Source organism: Centroberyx affinis, unplaced genomic scaffold, assembly GCF_046629955.1.
Source record: "Centroberyx affinis isolate AG114_WGS23_722 - 3 ecotype Tasmania unplaced genomic scaffold, CSIRO-AGI_Caff_v1 ptg001691l_1, whole genome shotgun sequence".
In the NCBI taxonomy this organism is placed as follows: domain Eukaryota; kingdom Metazoa; phylum Chordata; class Actinopteri; order Beryciformes; family Berycidae; genus Centroberyx; species Centroberyx affinis.
This window is the reverse complement of record NW_027280109.1, coordinates 185,179-203,046: the sequence shown is the minus strand read 5'-3', so window position 1 is coordinate 203,046 and position 17,868 is coordinate 185,179. Positions and strand designations below refer to the sequence as shown.

At 40.4% G+C, this 17,868-nt stretch overlaps 2 protein-coding genes across 5 annotated transcripts; one reads left to right on the top strand and one right to left on the bottom strand.

The window, feature by feature from the left end:
- Positions 1-1,014: 1,014 nt before the first annotated feature.
- map2k4a (mitogen-activated protein kinase kinase 4a) lies at positions 1,015-14,160 on the bottom strand. 4 transcript variants are annotated; one of them, XM_071528595.1, is made up of 13 exons: positions 13,718-14,160; positions 12,822-12,857; positions 11,389-11,421; positions 8,937-9,039; positions 8,553-8,727; positions 8,160-8,279; positions 7,913-8,032; positions 7,765-7,816; positions 7,517-7,644; positions 3,280-3,357; positions 2,803-2,951; positions 2,465-2,510; positions 1,015-1,842 (listed from the first exon to the last, which is right to left on the bottom strand). In XM_071528595.1, the coding sequence occupies exons 1-13, from the start codon at positions 13,866-13,868 to the stop codon at positions 1,729-1,731; spliced, it is 1,305 nt and encodes a 434-aa protein (XP_071384696.1). In that variant the 5' UTR covers positions 13,869-14,160; the 3' UTR covers positions 1,015-1,728. The 4 variants fall into 4 exon arrangements, with proteins under 4 accessions (XP_071384696.1, XP_071384697.1, XP_071384698.1 ...); XM_071528596.1 differs by lacking the exon at positions 11,389-11,421; XM_071528597.1 differs by lacking the exon at positions 12,822-12,857.
- An 838-nt stretch (positions 14,161-14,998) lies between these two features.
- tmem220 (transmembrane protein 220) lies at positions 14,999-17,847 on the top strand. Its single transcript, XM_071528633.1, has 6 exons — positions 14,999-15,142; positions 15,231-15,260; positions 15,337-15,397; positions 15,751-15,874; positions 16,912-16,971; positions 17,265-17,847. Exons 1-6 carry the CDS (start codon positions 15,035-15,037, stop codon positions 17,395-17,397), a joined length of 516 nt encoding a protein of 171 aa, XP_071384734.1. The 5' UTR covers positions 14,999-15,034; the 3' UTR covers positions 17,398-17,847.
- Positions 17,848-17,868: the final 21 nt, after the last annotated feature.

The window sequence follows — 17,868 nt, the reverse complement described above, 5'->3', positions numbered from 1 at the left end:
TCAAAATTATCTGTCAAACTGCTGTCTTTGTTACCCTGTTGTTTTGCATTGTTTGCATATTGCTCGATAAAAAAAAGTAAACAATAAATAAATAAAAGACCTAATAAGAATATGTATAGCACTTTACAAAGGTAAAGCAGTTTACAAAGTGCTTTAAGAATCAAAGCAATCATACTCAAAACAGAGGGCAGAAACAATAGTTAAAACATAATATGAAAGCAAGTCTAAAAAACTTTTTAAAATTTTAAGAAATGATTTAAAAGATGATACTGATTCTGCTTCACTTGTGTTACCGTGGAAACTGTAAATTCTGAGTAGATTTAAAGGGAAAGTTGACTTCACATTTCCAGTGATGTTGGACAGTTGAATCGGCAAGTTCCTGTCTCTTAAAAAGGTATTAAATAAATAGCTTAGAGGAAAATATAGAGCTCACTTTGTGAACTGTTTGAGCATTTACACTGGAATTAACTATTCATAGTAATAGTACATGGGTGTCAACTGGGTTTGGAAATGTGAATCCAATGTGTCCAGATTTAATCTTGTAGTTTCTATCATTATAATGCAGAGCAAAGATTAAACATAAATTGCCAGAAATCTATTGAAAAAAAATCCCATCAGGAAAGCATTCAGGACTGACGCTCCCTCTAAGCTGAGACCTTAGTTTGTCTGATAATTTATCACATTGAACAAATAATTATATCTTGTCTGTCAGTCCTCAGTCATTTCTCCACTCTGTCCCCAGAAATCGAGTCTATTTATATCAGCAAGTTTGTCAGTTTTGGTGTCAAGTGAACTGACAGCTCTGTCTAAACCACAAGCAATCATGCAAGTTCTTATTTTTGCTTGCTTAATAATTCACTTGCTGCAGGTCAGCTGGTTCCTCTAGTCCGGCACTATGGACTTTATGAACTTGCATGAGTAACAAGATCACATGACCGCAGCATCAAATCAATACTCATATGAATATACGCTCAGAAAAAAAAAAAACATCAACACAATCATTTTTTTTTCCTCTCTCTTTATTCATATATCAGCACATAGTCCATTGCACAGTGAGGAAAGCGACCTCACAGCGTTGGATGGACAGCAGGTATAACATGATTCTGCCCTCCGACGCGTTAACCTTTTAAATTGCTTAATACCCTAAGAAGCAAAGTTCCATTAAGATACCAAACACAATGCTTTAACTCACATACATGGAAGAGGTGGGGGGCAATTCACAAAGAGCATGATTCCAGTATGCTGAAGAATCTCCAAATCAAATATTCCACATGTGATTTTAGTTCTATAAATACACTTCCAGGTTTTTTTTTTGTTTTTTTTTTGTCTTTAAATCACTGTACTATCCACTTTAGAGATGCGGCCTCACATCAAGATGAGTCAAGACCATGGTTGATTGATTCAGCTGCTACTATACTTACATGAGTGTGTGTCTGTGTGTGTGTGTGTGTGTGTGTGTGTGTGTTTGTGGATGAGAGAGAGAGACAGAAGTGTGTGACTGTTGATATATTATACAGATGTGACTGAAATGAACACCACTTTTATTGCACATGGTGTTTTCTTTTTAGGCTTTACAATTCTTCTCTTTAACACTGCAATAAGGGGACCAAGCAAATTTACACCAGGGTTTTGTTTACTTTTTTTTTGCCATTTTTGTTGTTGATGTCGTTATTGTTTCAGGCTGCTGTTTATTTTATTTTGTTTTATCTTTTTCGTCTTGTCCGGCTATCAATCCACATACATGGGCGAGCTGGGTGAGGCCGGCATCTGATCCAGGATCCTGCAGACGTAGCTGGCTACATCGACAGAGCGCTCCTCGTACATCTGAATGAATGGGTGTTTCTGAGGGTGAAAATCACAGAAAGTCATATTTAAACATCAATAGGAATTCCCACACAGTAAATACAAAAAAAGTACCAGCATCAGTCCATTCTGAACCGTTAAGTTCTGCAAGGATCAGTAAAAAAACAAAGGGAAAAGTCCTGTTTTTGATATTTATTGCATTATGTACAAGTATAAAAAAATCGTAGTTGCTCTCTTTTTTTATAACAGGGTATCTGCAAGTTTCTGAAAGCCAAATATAAGACTTTTTAAGACATTTTTTACTGCTACCTGGGATTGATTTCAAGACCAATTTAAAAACCAAAATATAGACACCAGGAAATTAATGAATGGACATAAAGTCCAATTGTGTTTAGTATTTAGTAAAGCAGATAGGATGCATATTGTACTACTAACTGTTCTGTATTCATTTAAGAGTTGACATGCAGCAGAAAGGAACCTGTCATTACATGGTAAAAAAAAAAATAAGAAAAAAAATCTAACAGCTGTATTTAAGACATTTTAATGCTTGTTAAGACCTTTCATTTACATCAATTCAATTACATCTTTCAATCTTACAACTTTTACCAGACATTTTCAAGGACCTACAAATCTCCTATACAGAGACTAAATATGAACTCACCAGCAGCTCTTTGTACTTTGGCCTTTTTGACTCATCCTTTGTAAGGCTTGAGAAAGGAAGAAAAGGAGAAATATGTCAATACAGCAGAGAAAGAAGTTGACTTAGTTCTTAGATTGAGAGCAAGACACGTTTTGTCCACCAGGGGGACAGAAGAGCAGCAAACAGCCCATGACACAACAGAAAACTCAGGTCAACCTCTAATACAGGCTGCATTTCATGTCATCAGAACATCACAGAAATTGACAGTTATTTCTCCAGCTTCACATCTGTGGCCGGCTGTTCTGGCCGGCTCCATGTTCCAGCTGTTCAAAATGCATTCGCAGCGATTGTTTTCTTACCACAGATTGACAAAGGCGATGAATTTGGGAGAGAAGCGCCTCTCCTCTGAGTTGCTGAGTTGCGGAGGGTCTCCCTTCACCACCTGGGTCAACTGGTCAAACACACTGTTCCACTTGGGGTAGGGGAATCGCCCTGTGGCCAGCTCATACTGGAACACACATGGAGAACAACACAGAGGCAGCAGAGTCAGGGAATCGGTAGAAGACTCTTTTAAATGTTACCTGGAACTGGATTGAGGGACAATTTAACAACCAAAATAAACAAAAAAACTTGCAAAAACTGACTACATCCGATTCAACATAGCTAATGAAGAGCAGCAGTGTAAGATGAAGTGTAAGAAAAACACCAAGCACCTTAAATTTAGATCATTTAATGTGTTTTCACACTTTATACAGACTTGCAGATATCCTGATAGTGTGTGAAGCTGGTATCTATTATTTATTTTTTCAAGACAGCATTAGATGCCATGAACTCACCAGTGTGATTCCCAGACTCCATACATCTGATCGCACGTCGTAGCCTTGCCTGGACGCACTGGGGTCTATTCTCTCTGGCTGTGGATTAAACAGAAAACAGAAAAAAAAAATGACATTTAAAAATAAAAGCAAACACAACTCGAAAAAATCCTTACTGGATTTCAAAGAGGAACGATACCAGGAGGCAGAGCGCTTCAGATGTCTCAAACAACCACATGTGCTCTTGGAGAGGAATTGTACTTGAAACAAAAAGAAAGGAAATATTATGACCATTATTATGTGGTTTTGTGGCAAAAAAAAAAAAAGTCCACGTCTAGGCATTTATGTTGGTTTGAAAGTTAAAAAGCCTTTAACTGGAGAGGGCTGAGATATATATATATATAAAAAAACATCTGTAAGTATTGGTCTATGGCTTTATCAGCATGTTGGACACACAGTGGCAACATTTACATACATAAAGGCCTTTTTATACTTCTGTGTCGAAGTGTCGCCATTGCTACGCCATAGGTGTCTATGGCGGTGCGAGCATTTATAGCTGTGCGTTGTTGATTCTGCATGTAGACCAGTGAAATGCTAGATGTGCTTGTTAACACGCAAGTAATAACAACAGTAGTAGTGTTTACATTCTCTGAAACTCACGTTCTGAGATATTTCTTGCCGCAAATTCAGCGACATCTGGTAGTCTTCCAGAGATGAGGTGTCATACAAATTAGAGCTGAACAATTAATCGAAATATGAATTTCTGCAATTTCCAAATCGCAGAGGCTGCAATTAAGTGTTTAAGACAGAGGAGCGTCCAAAATGGATTTCTGAACAAGGTGTTTTAGAGCTCCAGGTAATCTTTGGTCCATGAATCAACTAGAATATTGGTGAAAACCTTTCATCATACTCAGTAAATGCTGAACACAGTACAATTGGCCTTAAGACCTTAACTGGAGTACAGCCAATAGCTTGGTCATGCATATAAATGTAGCCAATGACATGGAAGCTTTTTAACTTTCAAGCCCATAGGAGAGCCTGCACTTGGATTTTTTAAAAGCCATTTGTGGTCCTAATATTTCCTTTCTCACTTTCCAAGTTCCATACTGGACTTAAAAACCGATGCCCACAATAAGCCGGTGCATATCTGTTTCCCTTAGGAATACCAAGCGGCCTAATCACCTCTGGGCATGTTTTCACCTGCACAGCACGCACCAACAAGACGCCTTCAGCTCTGGAAGTTGCATGTTGTCATTCCTAACCCCACAGGACTGGAGCGTGGCTCTGCATGCCTTGCACGACCGCTTCTGCCAAAATCCCTCACTGACGACCTCCCCTCCACATCCATTACAAACCAGAGGACAGAGAAGAGATGCTAATGAAGTGGTTCAGGAGGCTGCCGGTGCCACTGGCAGAATCCTGTATCTATCCGTCCAGCCGCTCTGCTGAGAGGAGGAAGCACCTCTCTGCCTGAATTAGATGCTGATGTCACCCAGCAGCGCGGGACAGTCTGTGCTGCAGCACTGATGTGTTTGATGGCACAACGGCAGCCTGCTGCATCGAGCCTGGCTCACATCTGCCAAGACTGGAGAAGTGTGTCGGCTCTGCATTCACAGCCATTATCAAATACAACCAGAACCACTAAACGCTTTTTGGTCAATAATCAATAGGAATCTGATGGTTATATTGTGAAATATAGCCATTGCCAACAGATATAACAGACATATTATATGCTGCAGCTTATATCTATGTCCAAAATATTAGGCACCCTGAGGAAGGCTGTGTATGTGCCGCAATGCGTCTGTGCTGTTTAAACATTTTTAAACATGTGTATGCTATGCATTAGCCAATAAATAATAAAGGCTCTTTACTTTTTGCATGGGAAGAGTGCTTTGGACACATTTTTTCTACCGAAATATTAGACACATGATCAGATAAAACAACTTAACCATTACCACCAGATTAAAACAAAAAGCTGCAGGTAAGAACTCTAAACCAGACTCCCAGATATACTGTGGACGGTCTTTTTCGATGCCAGACTGCCTCTCAGGCGGCCTGACGAGGCAGAGAGCCTGTAGTAACCGGCGGCGGGGCGGCCAAGCGCCCGGCGGGTCTGCCAACTGGAAACAGGAAACTGGAGCCGTGCGGCTGAGATTCCTGTGCTGTGAGCTCACAGCTGTGGGAAGCTCCTAGGTGGCTTCATTCGAACCAAGACATGAATGAAGCCGCCCTTCCTTGGCCTTTCAGAGCGCGCGTGGCGGAGGTGTGCCGCTGCGTCCTGATAGCCCCTCACCAAATTTAGAATGGAAACTGCTGTGGAGAGAGACGGGGGGAGCTCCCGGCTCACATCAACATAACCCCGCGACAAAAAATAAACTCCACTGATGACGACACGGTGAGATCACTCCCTCGCACTGCCAGCAGTTTGGTGCTCTTCATGTTATGCACGCATGCACACACACACACACACACACACACACACACACTGGCCGCTTACCCAGAATATGAAGTCATGAGCAAGCAATTAAGATGTCAAATGTAAACTGCAATCATGTCATCCACCGATCTCTGCTTGGAGAGATCCTCAAACTGTCACCAATATCAGTAAGCATTGTACAATTTCCTTTCCAATGCAACACAGGCCAATGAAGGAATTAAAGGGGCAATGAGAAAGATTTGTACTGCCCCATAGCACTAAATGACCACAATATATCTGTGGGGAGTTGATAAGGTTGTTGATCAATACCAGTGACTCAACAATTACTTATTACACCAGGTGCTGAGATTTCTGGCTTTCAAAACTCACTTTCTGGCCTGTACTCCATTTTGGAACAAAAACTCCCTGCCTATTGGCATTTCAAGACACTCCCAGTTGCATCGTCTGGCATTTTCAACTGCTCAGCGATGGAGGATGAGCGACCGGTGTCCCAAGACATTTCAGCTACTAAGGCTAAAAAGCCTTGTTCTCAAGCCAAAAACGCAAATGACAGATGGCAATTCCTACTGGTTGCCAATCTATCATCTACTGGACATTTAAAGGCCATAGATTTCTTAATGCCTCTATAAAAACTGAGCATGTTTCTCTTCTCTTCTGTGTCTCTTGCAGGCCTTAGTCAGTACTAGGTCACCAAATTCTCGCTATTCTCAGCACAGTTCACACCAGCTGCACTGATACGTCATAAATGATCCTATCCAGAGAACACCAACAACTTACCGCTCTCCTGTGTCACCAGATGAGTCAGTCACCTGCCTTTATACATATCTGTATCCTGTTTCAGTGAATTACAAGCTATACAAACCCAGAACTGTTTACTGTAATTTATGACTCTCTGAGGTAGTCCGCGTTAGTCAGAATCACAGTATACTCCAGGCAGAACCACTGCAGATTGTCTTTCACTTCGGAGACCCGCTTGGATGATTAAACTCTACCATTGACCTGCTGGTCGTCCCTCTGCCTGATTCTTGACTGCAGCATGCTGTCCAAGTCCAGCCACTTAAAGGGATACACTGAGATTTTGCAGGATTTTGTCCTGTTGGTCAATTTACCAGTCAAGTGATGAGAACATAGACACCAAAATCATCCATGTGTCCCCAGTAGATCATTCGCTCCATGCTAACACTTATGCATACACTATGTTGAGTGATAGTAGGCAACTACCGTAATCTCAAATGTGACAAAATGAGAACTGGTACCAGCTCTAAAGCTAAATGGAAATGGACCAGCAAAATTTACATTAAATGATATAAAAATAACATACTGTACAAGGGACTACTTTCCCTGTTTCCATAGGAAGTGAAGGTGGTGGGTGACTGGAGACTATGTACAACTAAAAATCACTGCGCAGCGGATGAATATGTGGTTTCTCATCTGAAATAGTTCCAAAAATAAACCTGGTTACATCAGATATATTGAGATAATGATTTTTTTTTTTTTGGAATTTTTAAGATTTGTGAATCTATAGGCTATATAATAAAAAAACACTAAAAAAGTGTTTTATTGCCAAATTATCAGTCTTGTTATTTGGCTTATGCTAGTCACCTGCTATCACTTAACATAGTGTATGCTTAAGTGTTAGCATGGAGCACCAGAGCCAATGATCTACCAGGAACACATTGATGATTTTATTGCCTATGTTCTCTTCACTTAAAGAGTTGAGCAATTGGTCAATCTCCCAAAAACTTCTTGTGTATTCCTTTAACTTAAAGCCATACATGTGATGGCCACAACACACAAAACACTAAACCCCATGCTACTTACTGCCATGTATGGTCTGCACCCTGCATCTCTGGTTTTGGCGATAGAGTCCACTAGCTGACCGCTGATGCCAAAATCACACAGCTTTATGTTCCCATTCCTGTCCAGGAGGATGTTAGACGGCTTAATATCTGAGGGAGAGACAGAGCAAAGAGTAAAACATCTGAAGGTGCTAACAGAGATATGCTAGTATTCATTTTTGCAAGAAAATTAGGAAATTAAGATTAAGAAAGCATCTGCTATCGTCTTACCTCTGTGTATTATTTTCAAGTTTTCTTTTAAGTGGTTAAGTGCTTTCACAGTCTGCAACAGACACAGAAAACAGCCTCAGTGTCAGAAGGCCATAATTAGGCTACTTTGTGTTTAAACAGACAGACATGCACTGCACAAAATACTTACAGCTAATGTTATTTTGCCTAATATTTCTTCTGGAATCACGTCGTCTAATGAGCAATATACATATTTGTAGAATTTGTCAAAGGAGGTAGACATAAGTTCCATACATATCCAACAGTCGCCCTGAAACAGAAGAAACAAATGCATTCATGGAAGAAATAATACTGATTTCAAAGTAGTAAAAGTTTGCTCTGTTAATGCTAATAAACATAGTGAAATGCATTGAAGTTGAAATGTAAAGCGTTTTCACCTCTCTGAAAAGAGCACCATAAAACTGTACAATGTAGGGACAGTCACTACTTCTCATGACCACGTCTAAGTCCATTAGCAGCTGCTTTTGTTCCTTTTCATCGACTGTTGATCTAATTCTCTGTGAAAGAAACACACCAACATAACATACAGTATAATCAAAAAACTCGATCAAACAATGAAGAGCCAACATTACGTCTGCAGATATGCCACCTGCAGCACATCAATCCCCTCTAAGGGAGAGCAGATTAATCTAATACGTCTACTCATCATCTCGGTTTATTTCAGGAATCTCATTAGATTCAGTACTAGAGCAAGCGTAGATGAAAAAAAAAATGATGCCATGCTCTACTGCAGTGGAGACGGAGAGAGGTGAATGAGGACATCCGGTCACCTTGACTGCCATGATCTGGTTACTCGGCTTGTGCACCATCTTGTTGACCGAGCCGTACGCTCCTCGCCCGATCTCGCCCAGGTCTTTGAGATCCTCGGCCGTGAAGTCGCAGTGCTGCTCCGGGGAGATTTTCAGCTTTCCTGACGACTCGATACTGTGTGTCCTCAGCCGCTCTCTGACAAAAGACATAAGTGTGTGTGTGTGTGTGTGTGTGTGTGTGTAAGAGAGAGAGAGAGAGAGAGAAACGTGAAAAACATGATTGGTTCCCATGTCCAAGTGCGGGATCCCTGGATTGTTTTGGGGGCGGACACCCTCATGGATGAAAAGCCAAGAGGTTTACATACATGCGAGTGCAGGAACCCTGGATTTTTTAGGTTTACTTACATGTGCGGGTTCTGGAAGGGCGGCCCCGCCGTATTCAGCGTGAATCGAGTCGTGGATTTGATCGGCGGGTTGGCAAAGTTCAACTTCAGGGCTTTGCGTTTACCTGATTTTGGGACGGACAAGGAGGCATAACTACCATTAGATATACAAACGAGGCAACAACTGTAAGGACTGAGCAAGCCAAAGAGCAAACACATCACACTTGAAAGGGACAGAGTGATAACTGAGTGCAAACAAAACACAAACCGTAGAATGAGAAACCAATAAAGCAATGAGGGGACAAGTAAATTTATTCAAATTTACTCAAATTCATGGACGTCATGCTTTCCATAGCACAAGGATATTGCATATAAATATTTTACAAAATACATTCCAAATTTGCCATCATGTTTCTGACGAATTTTGATCCATACGGCCTCAACCAAGTTAAAATTATCATGGGCTGGGTGAGCCTTCACATTTAAAGCCCAAACCAGGTAAATCCCTGATGCAAGTTTATCCTAAGATCTTAAAATTTCTGTTACACAATGTTCTGGTTAGATAATTACTTATTCTACTACTTATTCCTATTGAAGGCTTGGCTGATGAAGACTGTGATATACGGTTGGTTTGACTACTGTTGACAAAGTGTACTTATTGTAAGTCACTTTGGACAAAAGCATCTGCTAAATGACATGACATATGTTATTCCAAATAGCAGACCCATTATTTCAGTCATTCACTTAAATAGATAGATTCTGCATTTTACATTGTCATTAGTAGATGACACTGGCCTGTCCTAATACCGGTGTCATCTCTTTAACAGTTGCCTAATACTTCAGGTTATTCAGCACTGTGCTGCTCTGAGGCTTTCTGTACTGAACTGAGCCTATAAATACTCACCAGGTTTCAGAAAATGTATCTTTGTCTTGCCCTACTATCTACCTTTGTGTCTTGCACGCATCGCATCTTTTTTTTTTTTATGCAGAAACAGAGCATGCCACTAAGATCCCAGACGCCTACATTCACAATGCAGACCCAGAAAACCCCAAAGGTAAACAAAAACAAAAATGGAGAAAAGAAAGACACTAATGAATCTCGATGGAGGCATGCTTCTCAAGGCCAACTGCTTTGATTTCACCTTGAATCGAGGGAAGCATCCTACGCTCGCTCCACCCAAAATACCACAAGAATGTGTCTGTGCTCAGATTCCAATAGGCATAAATGGAAAACATTGTTTGAGATGAAAACGTTGAGCGTGTGTCCTTGTCTCAACAAGCAAGCGCTATGCTGAAGTGCACCCCATGCCAAAAAAAAACAAGAAAAAACTCGGTGTAGCTTTCACACTAAAAGAAAAAATACAAACTGGTTGAAAAACATGTATTGTGACAACACTACAGGCACGACTTTTGCTTGTTAGTTGCACACTGAAAACCAATGAGGTAGAGCTTCCATTACGGTATTTGATAGGAACTAAATTAATGAAAACAACGCCATCTTTATCTAGTTGCGACAAAACTATGCTATCACAGTGAGGAAAGGGCAGAGTGGGGAAAACCAGTTGAGAGGATCTTGTGCCAAGGTGTCAATGGAAGCTCTAAGCTTTAGGCTTGTGCCGATGAGAAGAGACACACAAATAGGGCTGGGCAATATGGTTGAAATCAATATAAAAATAAATAAATAATATAATCATAAGCATTTTTTTCCAATATCGATATATATATCACAATATAGCTCACGTGCGCAAAATCAGGTTAAATAATCAAATTGATGTTCATCCCATTGAACACTGAATGGTAATGTTAGGTTAGACTTAAAATTTTCAAACAAAATTCTCTGAAATGTTTCATACCTCATTTTGTCAGAGTTCTTAAATAAAATGTGCTTGTTTATCATCAATTTAGACAGCAGAATTGTGTATCACGATATCCCAAAACTAACACAATATCATCACGATATTATTCTACTGAAAGACAATAAACGATAATATTGAATTATCGCCCAGCCCTACACACAAACACCGAAGAGCTGGCCTGTATTATATATGTTATATGGATTATATATGTTATTATTATATATGTTATATATGCTTTTGACAACACTAGCAAAATCGCTGCTAACTCACTAAGACAATCAGAGTTTGGGGGAACTACAGAAAGTCAGAAGTAGCCCACAGTTAGGTAAATGGGATACAAAAGGCAGCGGTTTATTAAACTCCTGTGTGAAATCAATGGTGATCCTATTAGTGCAGGTGTCCGACCGTATTGCCTCAAAAACACAGAGACACAGGGAAGCCTAAGCAAAGTCACATTAATCGTTAAACTATCGACGACCGGCACAAGCCTACTGGAACCCATCGAGTCTTCACTTGGATTAGTCGAGAACAACAGGACAGACTCCCCCATACCAGACTGTCAGGCGGAAACAAAGGGAGGAGAACTGTTGGTGCTGTAGCAAAAGAGGTTTGGCTTACTTGGGGGAGCTCCAGACAGGTTTATCTGAAACCCTAGAGGCGAGAAGACAGCTTTTATTTTCCTCATATTTCACCTTAAGTTTGTCAGCTTCCTCCTCAACAGACTGCTTTTACTAATTACTGGACTTTACCTACAAAGGGTCCTTGGCTTTGGTTCTCAGTTCACCTGTTTGGGCATCCTGATTAAACCAAATGTGATTCTTGTTAAAATGCTCCTGAAATACAACGGAGTCCATTTCATATCATAATGAATCCAAAACTAAAAGGCATCCTGCAGTTTTTTTGGGGGTTGGTTGGCAAATAATTTAATGTTGGGTGACCAATCACAGAAATTGGCCTTGCATCGCTGAGCTGTCAGATGTACCACAGCGATCAATCACAGGGTTAAATGCATTTTCTGGACAGTAATGCATTTGCATGCGCACACATTTATGAAACAACTAAGAGCACAAGAGCACGGTGTGTGTGTCAGTGTGACAGCTTCAACACAACAAATGAAGGAAGAAAAATAACCTGCAGATTAAAAAAAAACTAAAACAAAAAGGGGATCTGGTCTGGAAATGAATATGAATTACAATTATGAAATGATTTTGCAAGGAAAAAGACATTACAGTTTTATAAATGTTTTTCTTGGGACAGCTCACCATCATTCAGCATCAAGTCAGGAGTTAGGGGTCATTAGTTAGCATTAAGGTAAGGGTGAAACAACGGTCAGGGAAGTGTAAAGGAAAACAGGATTACACAACAGGTCTGAATGTCTAACAACCTAAATATCTAAATATCAAACAACCAGCTGGTAAGCTCTAATAAATTCAAATATAGAAGTTTAGGCATAATATTATCAGGCATCACTATAGTAGAATCTCATTGCTCATAAATTCCTAAAATAAGTTAACAGGGATATAAAATTAACATGCAACTCATCAGTTACAAATCCAAATCATTACATAAATGTGAAACAAACAAAAACCACCACAGTGCTGAGAGTACAAACTGTATAATAAGCAGGTGTGTAAGCTTTAATATCATTCATATCATTGTGTTGAAAGACTAGTAGCTAAATTGCACTTGGTGGGTAGGAGAGGCCAAGGTCTAGTCTGAAAATCAGACAGACATCAGCAAATGGGACATTGTGTGATTGTGTGAGAAAAGCAAAAAAGTCTATGACAGATTTGGGGGGTTATGCCTAAGTAGACAGGCTTAGCTCTATCCTATGTCTGTGGTTCTGTTAACTTCGATGAGTAAAAAAAATAATTACACTGTTTCCTAGAGTTGGTCGTTAGAAATTCGGCATGGATGATCCTTTACAAAGCAGCAAAAGCCCTTTTTCCGAAGTACTCTCATACCATGCCAAAGAATAAACCTCTAGCATGATAAGATTTACAATTAAACTGCGTATCCTACTCTACGAAATCAATAAAGTGTGTAGCTACCTGTTTCACTCTGACATCTCCAGCAGGTGTTGGATTCTGAAAGTTAAAATGAGACATTGTACAGAAAAAACAGCATTATAATAAGCATTGGTTTAGCGGTGGTGGGAATGAGAGAATGGCTTGCATAGCCTACTTGTGGTTTTACTAATCTCATTTCATAGGATACAATGTGATGGTGAGGTGTTGCAATAATAACACTACATACACTCACTACTGATGAGTGAATGGAAGCCTATTATCTAACATTAGAGGCTGATTGCTTGTTTTTGCCCTTCTATGGAGGACTTCGGACCTAATTCCATTCAAAGATCTAGCAATTTAATGTGGCCTTGCATATCGGCAAGCACTAGTGTGTTTCAATAAATTCGGCAAATACATATAATCCACCACGCAACTCTTGTTTCGTGAAATTTGCAGGAATAACAGGCGACCTATTTCTAAAAGGTAACATTTAATTAAAATGAGTGCTGCTTGGTAGACTGGATGCATGCCGAATTGAAGAGTGGATAATACTGGATGGTAAGATATATTAAATCATGTTCTACGGGATATTTATGTTAGCAACATTAAATTGTCAGACTTTTGAATGGAGTTTGGCTTGGATTCCTCTCCAGGCAAGAGAGAAACCGAACGTATCGGTTCACCTCACACCTAAATGGTAGCAATGACTGAAATGCGTATATTTATGTGGCCTACAAGATGGTAATTTATTCTCAGATTTATGAACTCGTGGAATAAACAATCAGTTTGTTAGCACAGCCCGTTACCCATGGGGGATATTTTTCAATCCAGGGAGTAGCCTGAGCCTCCCACGGCTAGCACTGCTAACGTTAACCTTCACTACAACAATATGCGGGCTCCTGACAAGCAAATCTTCTTACATCCCCTGCGCTTACCCTGCATGCTGCTCATTGTCGTTATGTGTTGAGACTGGGACTGGTGATGGTGGTGTGCTGCAGATCCTGCGTTATTGCTGCTGTTGTGGCTGCTGGATGTTGTTGAGTTGTTAGGACTGGGAGTCGCCATTGTTGTGTGTTTGAATTCCATCAGCAGCACCGGGCTGCAATGCAGAGACACCGAGAGCAACTTCACCCTTCCCTCCCTGCCAGCAGAATAACAGCCAGGCTAACGGCGACTTCCCACTCCAAACCGAGTCGATAGCGAGTGTAGAGTAGTTAAAATCGCACGGTGGCGATGTTGAATAACAATTTAAAAAGTTGAGGGCTGGGTTGATCGCTAACTGTGTAATAACCTTAACAAAAACAAACATCCAGCTAGGCTAAGCTACCCAAACTGGCTAGCTGGAGCAGTACTAGCCAAGCAGCTTTACGACCCGCAATCAGCTGACCAAGTGACACTTGCATGTCAACACCCACAGCTTCCCAAACTGCAGTAAGGCAGCGACAGATGGCCAGGACAACACCGGATGTTGGATTTTGCCTTCAAAATAAAAGGCTTTGCCCGACATGGGTTTTTGTAGGCCGCTACAGATATTTTGGCTAATTTTTCTTGGATGTTTCTACATCATATTGCAAGGACAACATTGACTGGCCGATATCTAATTTTACAACAACAGGCCAAGATTTTTCAACATATATTCGTAAATAATGGTTTCGTTTTAAAGTTTGATGCCGGAAGTTTTATCTTTTCTCATTCTGGCTAGCTTGACATTCGTGTTGAATGTGGGCGGACCTTGCAGTGCGCACGTTTTGTTGTACGAGGCAGCGTGGGGAGGTGGCGTCCGCCCTTTAATCCGGTGGAGTTGATTAAAGCAGATCCCCAGGGGTCCTTGAGGGCTGTCCAGAGGGTCCATAGCAAAATGAGGAATAGCTTGATTGTACTGTTATTTACTTCAATAGAAGTTAGCCCGATTAGAGACGTATAAGAAAGACTATTCCAATCATATGTTTATCTCCCTGCGCACAGTGCAGTATACAATTCAATAGATCAACAACAGCTAAAACCTTCCCATTGTGGGGGGTTTCTGGGACAAAATCTTATCCACTGGATGTCCGTGTCCTAATGTGTGTCTATTTTGGGAATTCGTGACAGGAAACCGCACGACTTCGGGGGTTGCCGTAGTCCATATCGAGCGCACCTTCTCTGTTTTAGCAAAGGGGAAGGACCGGGCGAGGTTCGCCTGCTTTCTGACGTCTTTGCGTCCCGCATGCCCGGGCGGGGAAGTGACAGTGAAAAGCCAATCCAAAACTGCAATGGGGGAAGTTTGCACAGAGAAGAAAACCAAAACATGGCTTTTTGTTGTTTGGCAAGTCTGCAATCTGTTCATGTCTCTGTTCTTCGCTCTTGCAACGTATGTGCAGGTGAGTGTTTTCTCCTTTATTTTTTTATTTTTTGGCTTCCCTATCCTTAACATTTTAATCATTAACCAAAGTCTGTACTTTGTTTTAGATCAATGATCCCGATGCAGGGTTATGGATGGTAAGTTCACAGTTATATATATTTAAATTGTATTATTTTTTATTATTTTGTTGCTCATACCGTTTTTTTGTTACAGGTTGGTTATGGTGTTCCTGCAGCTCTCTGTTTATTTATTGGCCTGAAACCTCATGTGACAGGTAGAGAGATCCATTTGGTTCTTACAAGTTTAGACGTATCAATCTTTGCAAAAAGGTTTAATAAAAAATCACATGTTCCCAATACGTTTGCTAGAGGTCCTGTGTCTTTGACAAATTGTATTTTTCCTGTTTTTTCTCCATTGAGATATTTTTACAGGCTGCCTGAGTGTAAATTTCCTGTCCTGATAGCGCCATCAAGTGGCTGCATCATGTCTGTACAGCTCAGTAAACCAGCAGTAATAAAACAGATTGGAAATTCAAACAGAATTGGAGCACAGTTTGATCCAGAGTTATAGACTAGACATGTGTCACTGCTTGATCTGGTCTGGTTTGATCTCTCTCTGGTTCCACAGAGTCTTTGCCCTGGAGGAGGCTGGCTGATCTCCATGTGATGATTTCCAGCGCTGTCATCTGCATGCTGGGATGGACACTTTATAAAGGCCGAATTACAGATATCTTCCAACAGGAGGAGGGCAGGTAGAGTTACTGTTACTGTTGAACTGTTCATCAGGTGTTTGAGAGCTGGACAGTGTTGTGGACTCACCGTTATTTCTATGGATCTGCCTTGGAAAAGCACTTAACCCCTTGAACTCTAAAATTTCCCCTTAACTAGTTTCCAAGTTAGAAAAAAAAACAAATTTTCCATACTGTATGAGAATGTCACATCTTCTCTATCTGCTAATTTCAACACTTCATTGAAGCTATAGCTGTTTATATTGAGTGAAATATTCAAACCCAAGACACTTCAAATGGAAAAAATCCAGATGTCTTGTGCGTCATTTTATACATATTACCCTGTAATTCAGCATGACATGTTTGGTATCTGTGGAAACCTTGGGGTCTTGACTAGAATTTAAAATCAGCTTGTCTGGGTTTGAACAAAGCTTGACCACACAACATGCATTTGTAATAATGGACCCACCGGTGGGACCGGCAGGGTTGAAGACTTGGAGGAGCATTTGATAAGAGATAAGATAAGATCAACTTTATTGTCATCCCACCTGTATATAAAGGACAATATATAGAGGAACAAAATGGCGTTCCTCCTCGCCCCCGATGAAAAAAAAAATACAAGACAATAAACAACAGACAACACAGTACAATAAACAAAGACAAGACAAAAAGACAAAAACATTGTGCAAAATGTTATTTTTTGGCTACTTTTCTTGCACCTAATAGACATGTCAAAAAATATTAGACGTGTACATTTTGAAAAAGTACTTCCAGCCTCTCTCCTGAGCTCTCAGTTCCTTTCCTAGCAGTTCTCATGATCGTTCTAAGCTCAGAGGAATATTTCATCACATCTGTTGTCAAGGCAGTATGGCCGTGACCTTTGCACACTACTGGTGTAACCTAAAGGAACTGAATCTTATTCTACTGTTGCACTTACTGTAAGTCACTCTGGATAGACTGTTAGCTTAATGCCTAAAATCTAAATATGAAATGTGTTTGTAAGCAGAACAGGTTCAAACAGAAATCCTAAAATGTGCGTTTGTCATGTTGTTTTTTCCTAGAGAGTTTTCTGGTCTCATGTTGACGGTTGTTTGGCTTCTGCTGTGTCGTCACTCTGGCAGGTAAGGCTAAGATGTGACCAAAAGACATGTTCTGCATCACGAACTATTCTAACTAAATTATTTCATCCTCAGTCTGGGCCATGTATGATACATTATTGTACGGTGGCTGAGAGAGACCAACACGCTACGCATTCAAAAATGCGTTGCAAAATTCAGAAAACACATTCACCAATCTGTTTTTGAATTCGCAGCACGTTGGGATCTGTTGGCCACCATGTTATTGGACAATTTAACAAGTTAATATGTAGAGTTTCTGTGTTTTTCTAATGCTTCACTGTGCTGTTTTCTGTCAGGAGTCCTGTCGGGACACTCAGAGTTTCAACAGCTGTTGCCATCACCGTCTTCCCCTTTGTCGCCTGGCTTTACTACTACATCAATAAGGAGCTGAGATCCAACTGGCCTTCCCATTGTAAAACTGCTATTTAGATATCAGTTCCTCGGCTGTTTTGTGAGTTAGTCGAGTAAATCAAGGGAGCAACTTTATAGCACTTTATAAACCATTTTGAGAGACGGCTCAGTAAACATTCCTCTTGTTATGGCCTTTGATTGATAATCATGGGCCAAGAACTCTGCTTGTCAGTCAACCCTGTGCAGTATTATCAGATGGGAATATACACACTAAGATCACTGCTGTACGTCTTTTGAATGACCAACAAAACTGCGTTGTACCAGTATTATCAAGTATTTCTTCCTCCTTTAACTCACAACTCTTCTTCATGTTCAGGAGTTAAAGTGGAACTTCATATAGAGGTGGAGGAGTGCTGTTGTTGATTTTTTACATTGAAGTCTGTATGGGAGAAATAGACCATGGTTTGGGTGCAGGAGCCCAGACCTTCAGCTGAAGTGCACTTGTGTAAAATAATCTGAAATATTATAATAAACTCATTGAATCATTAA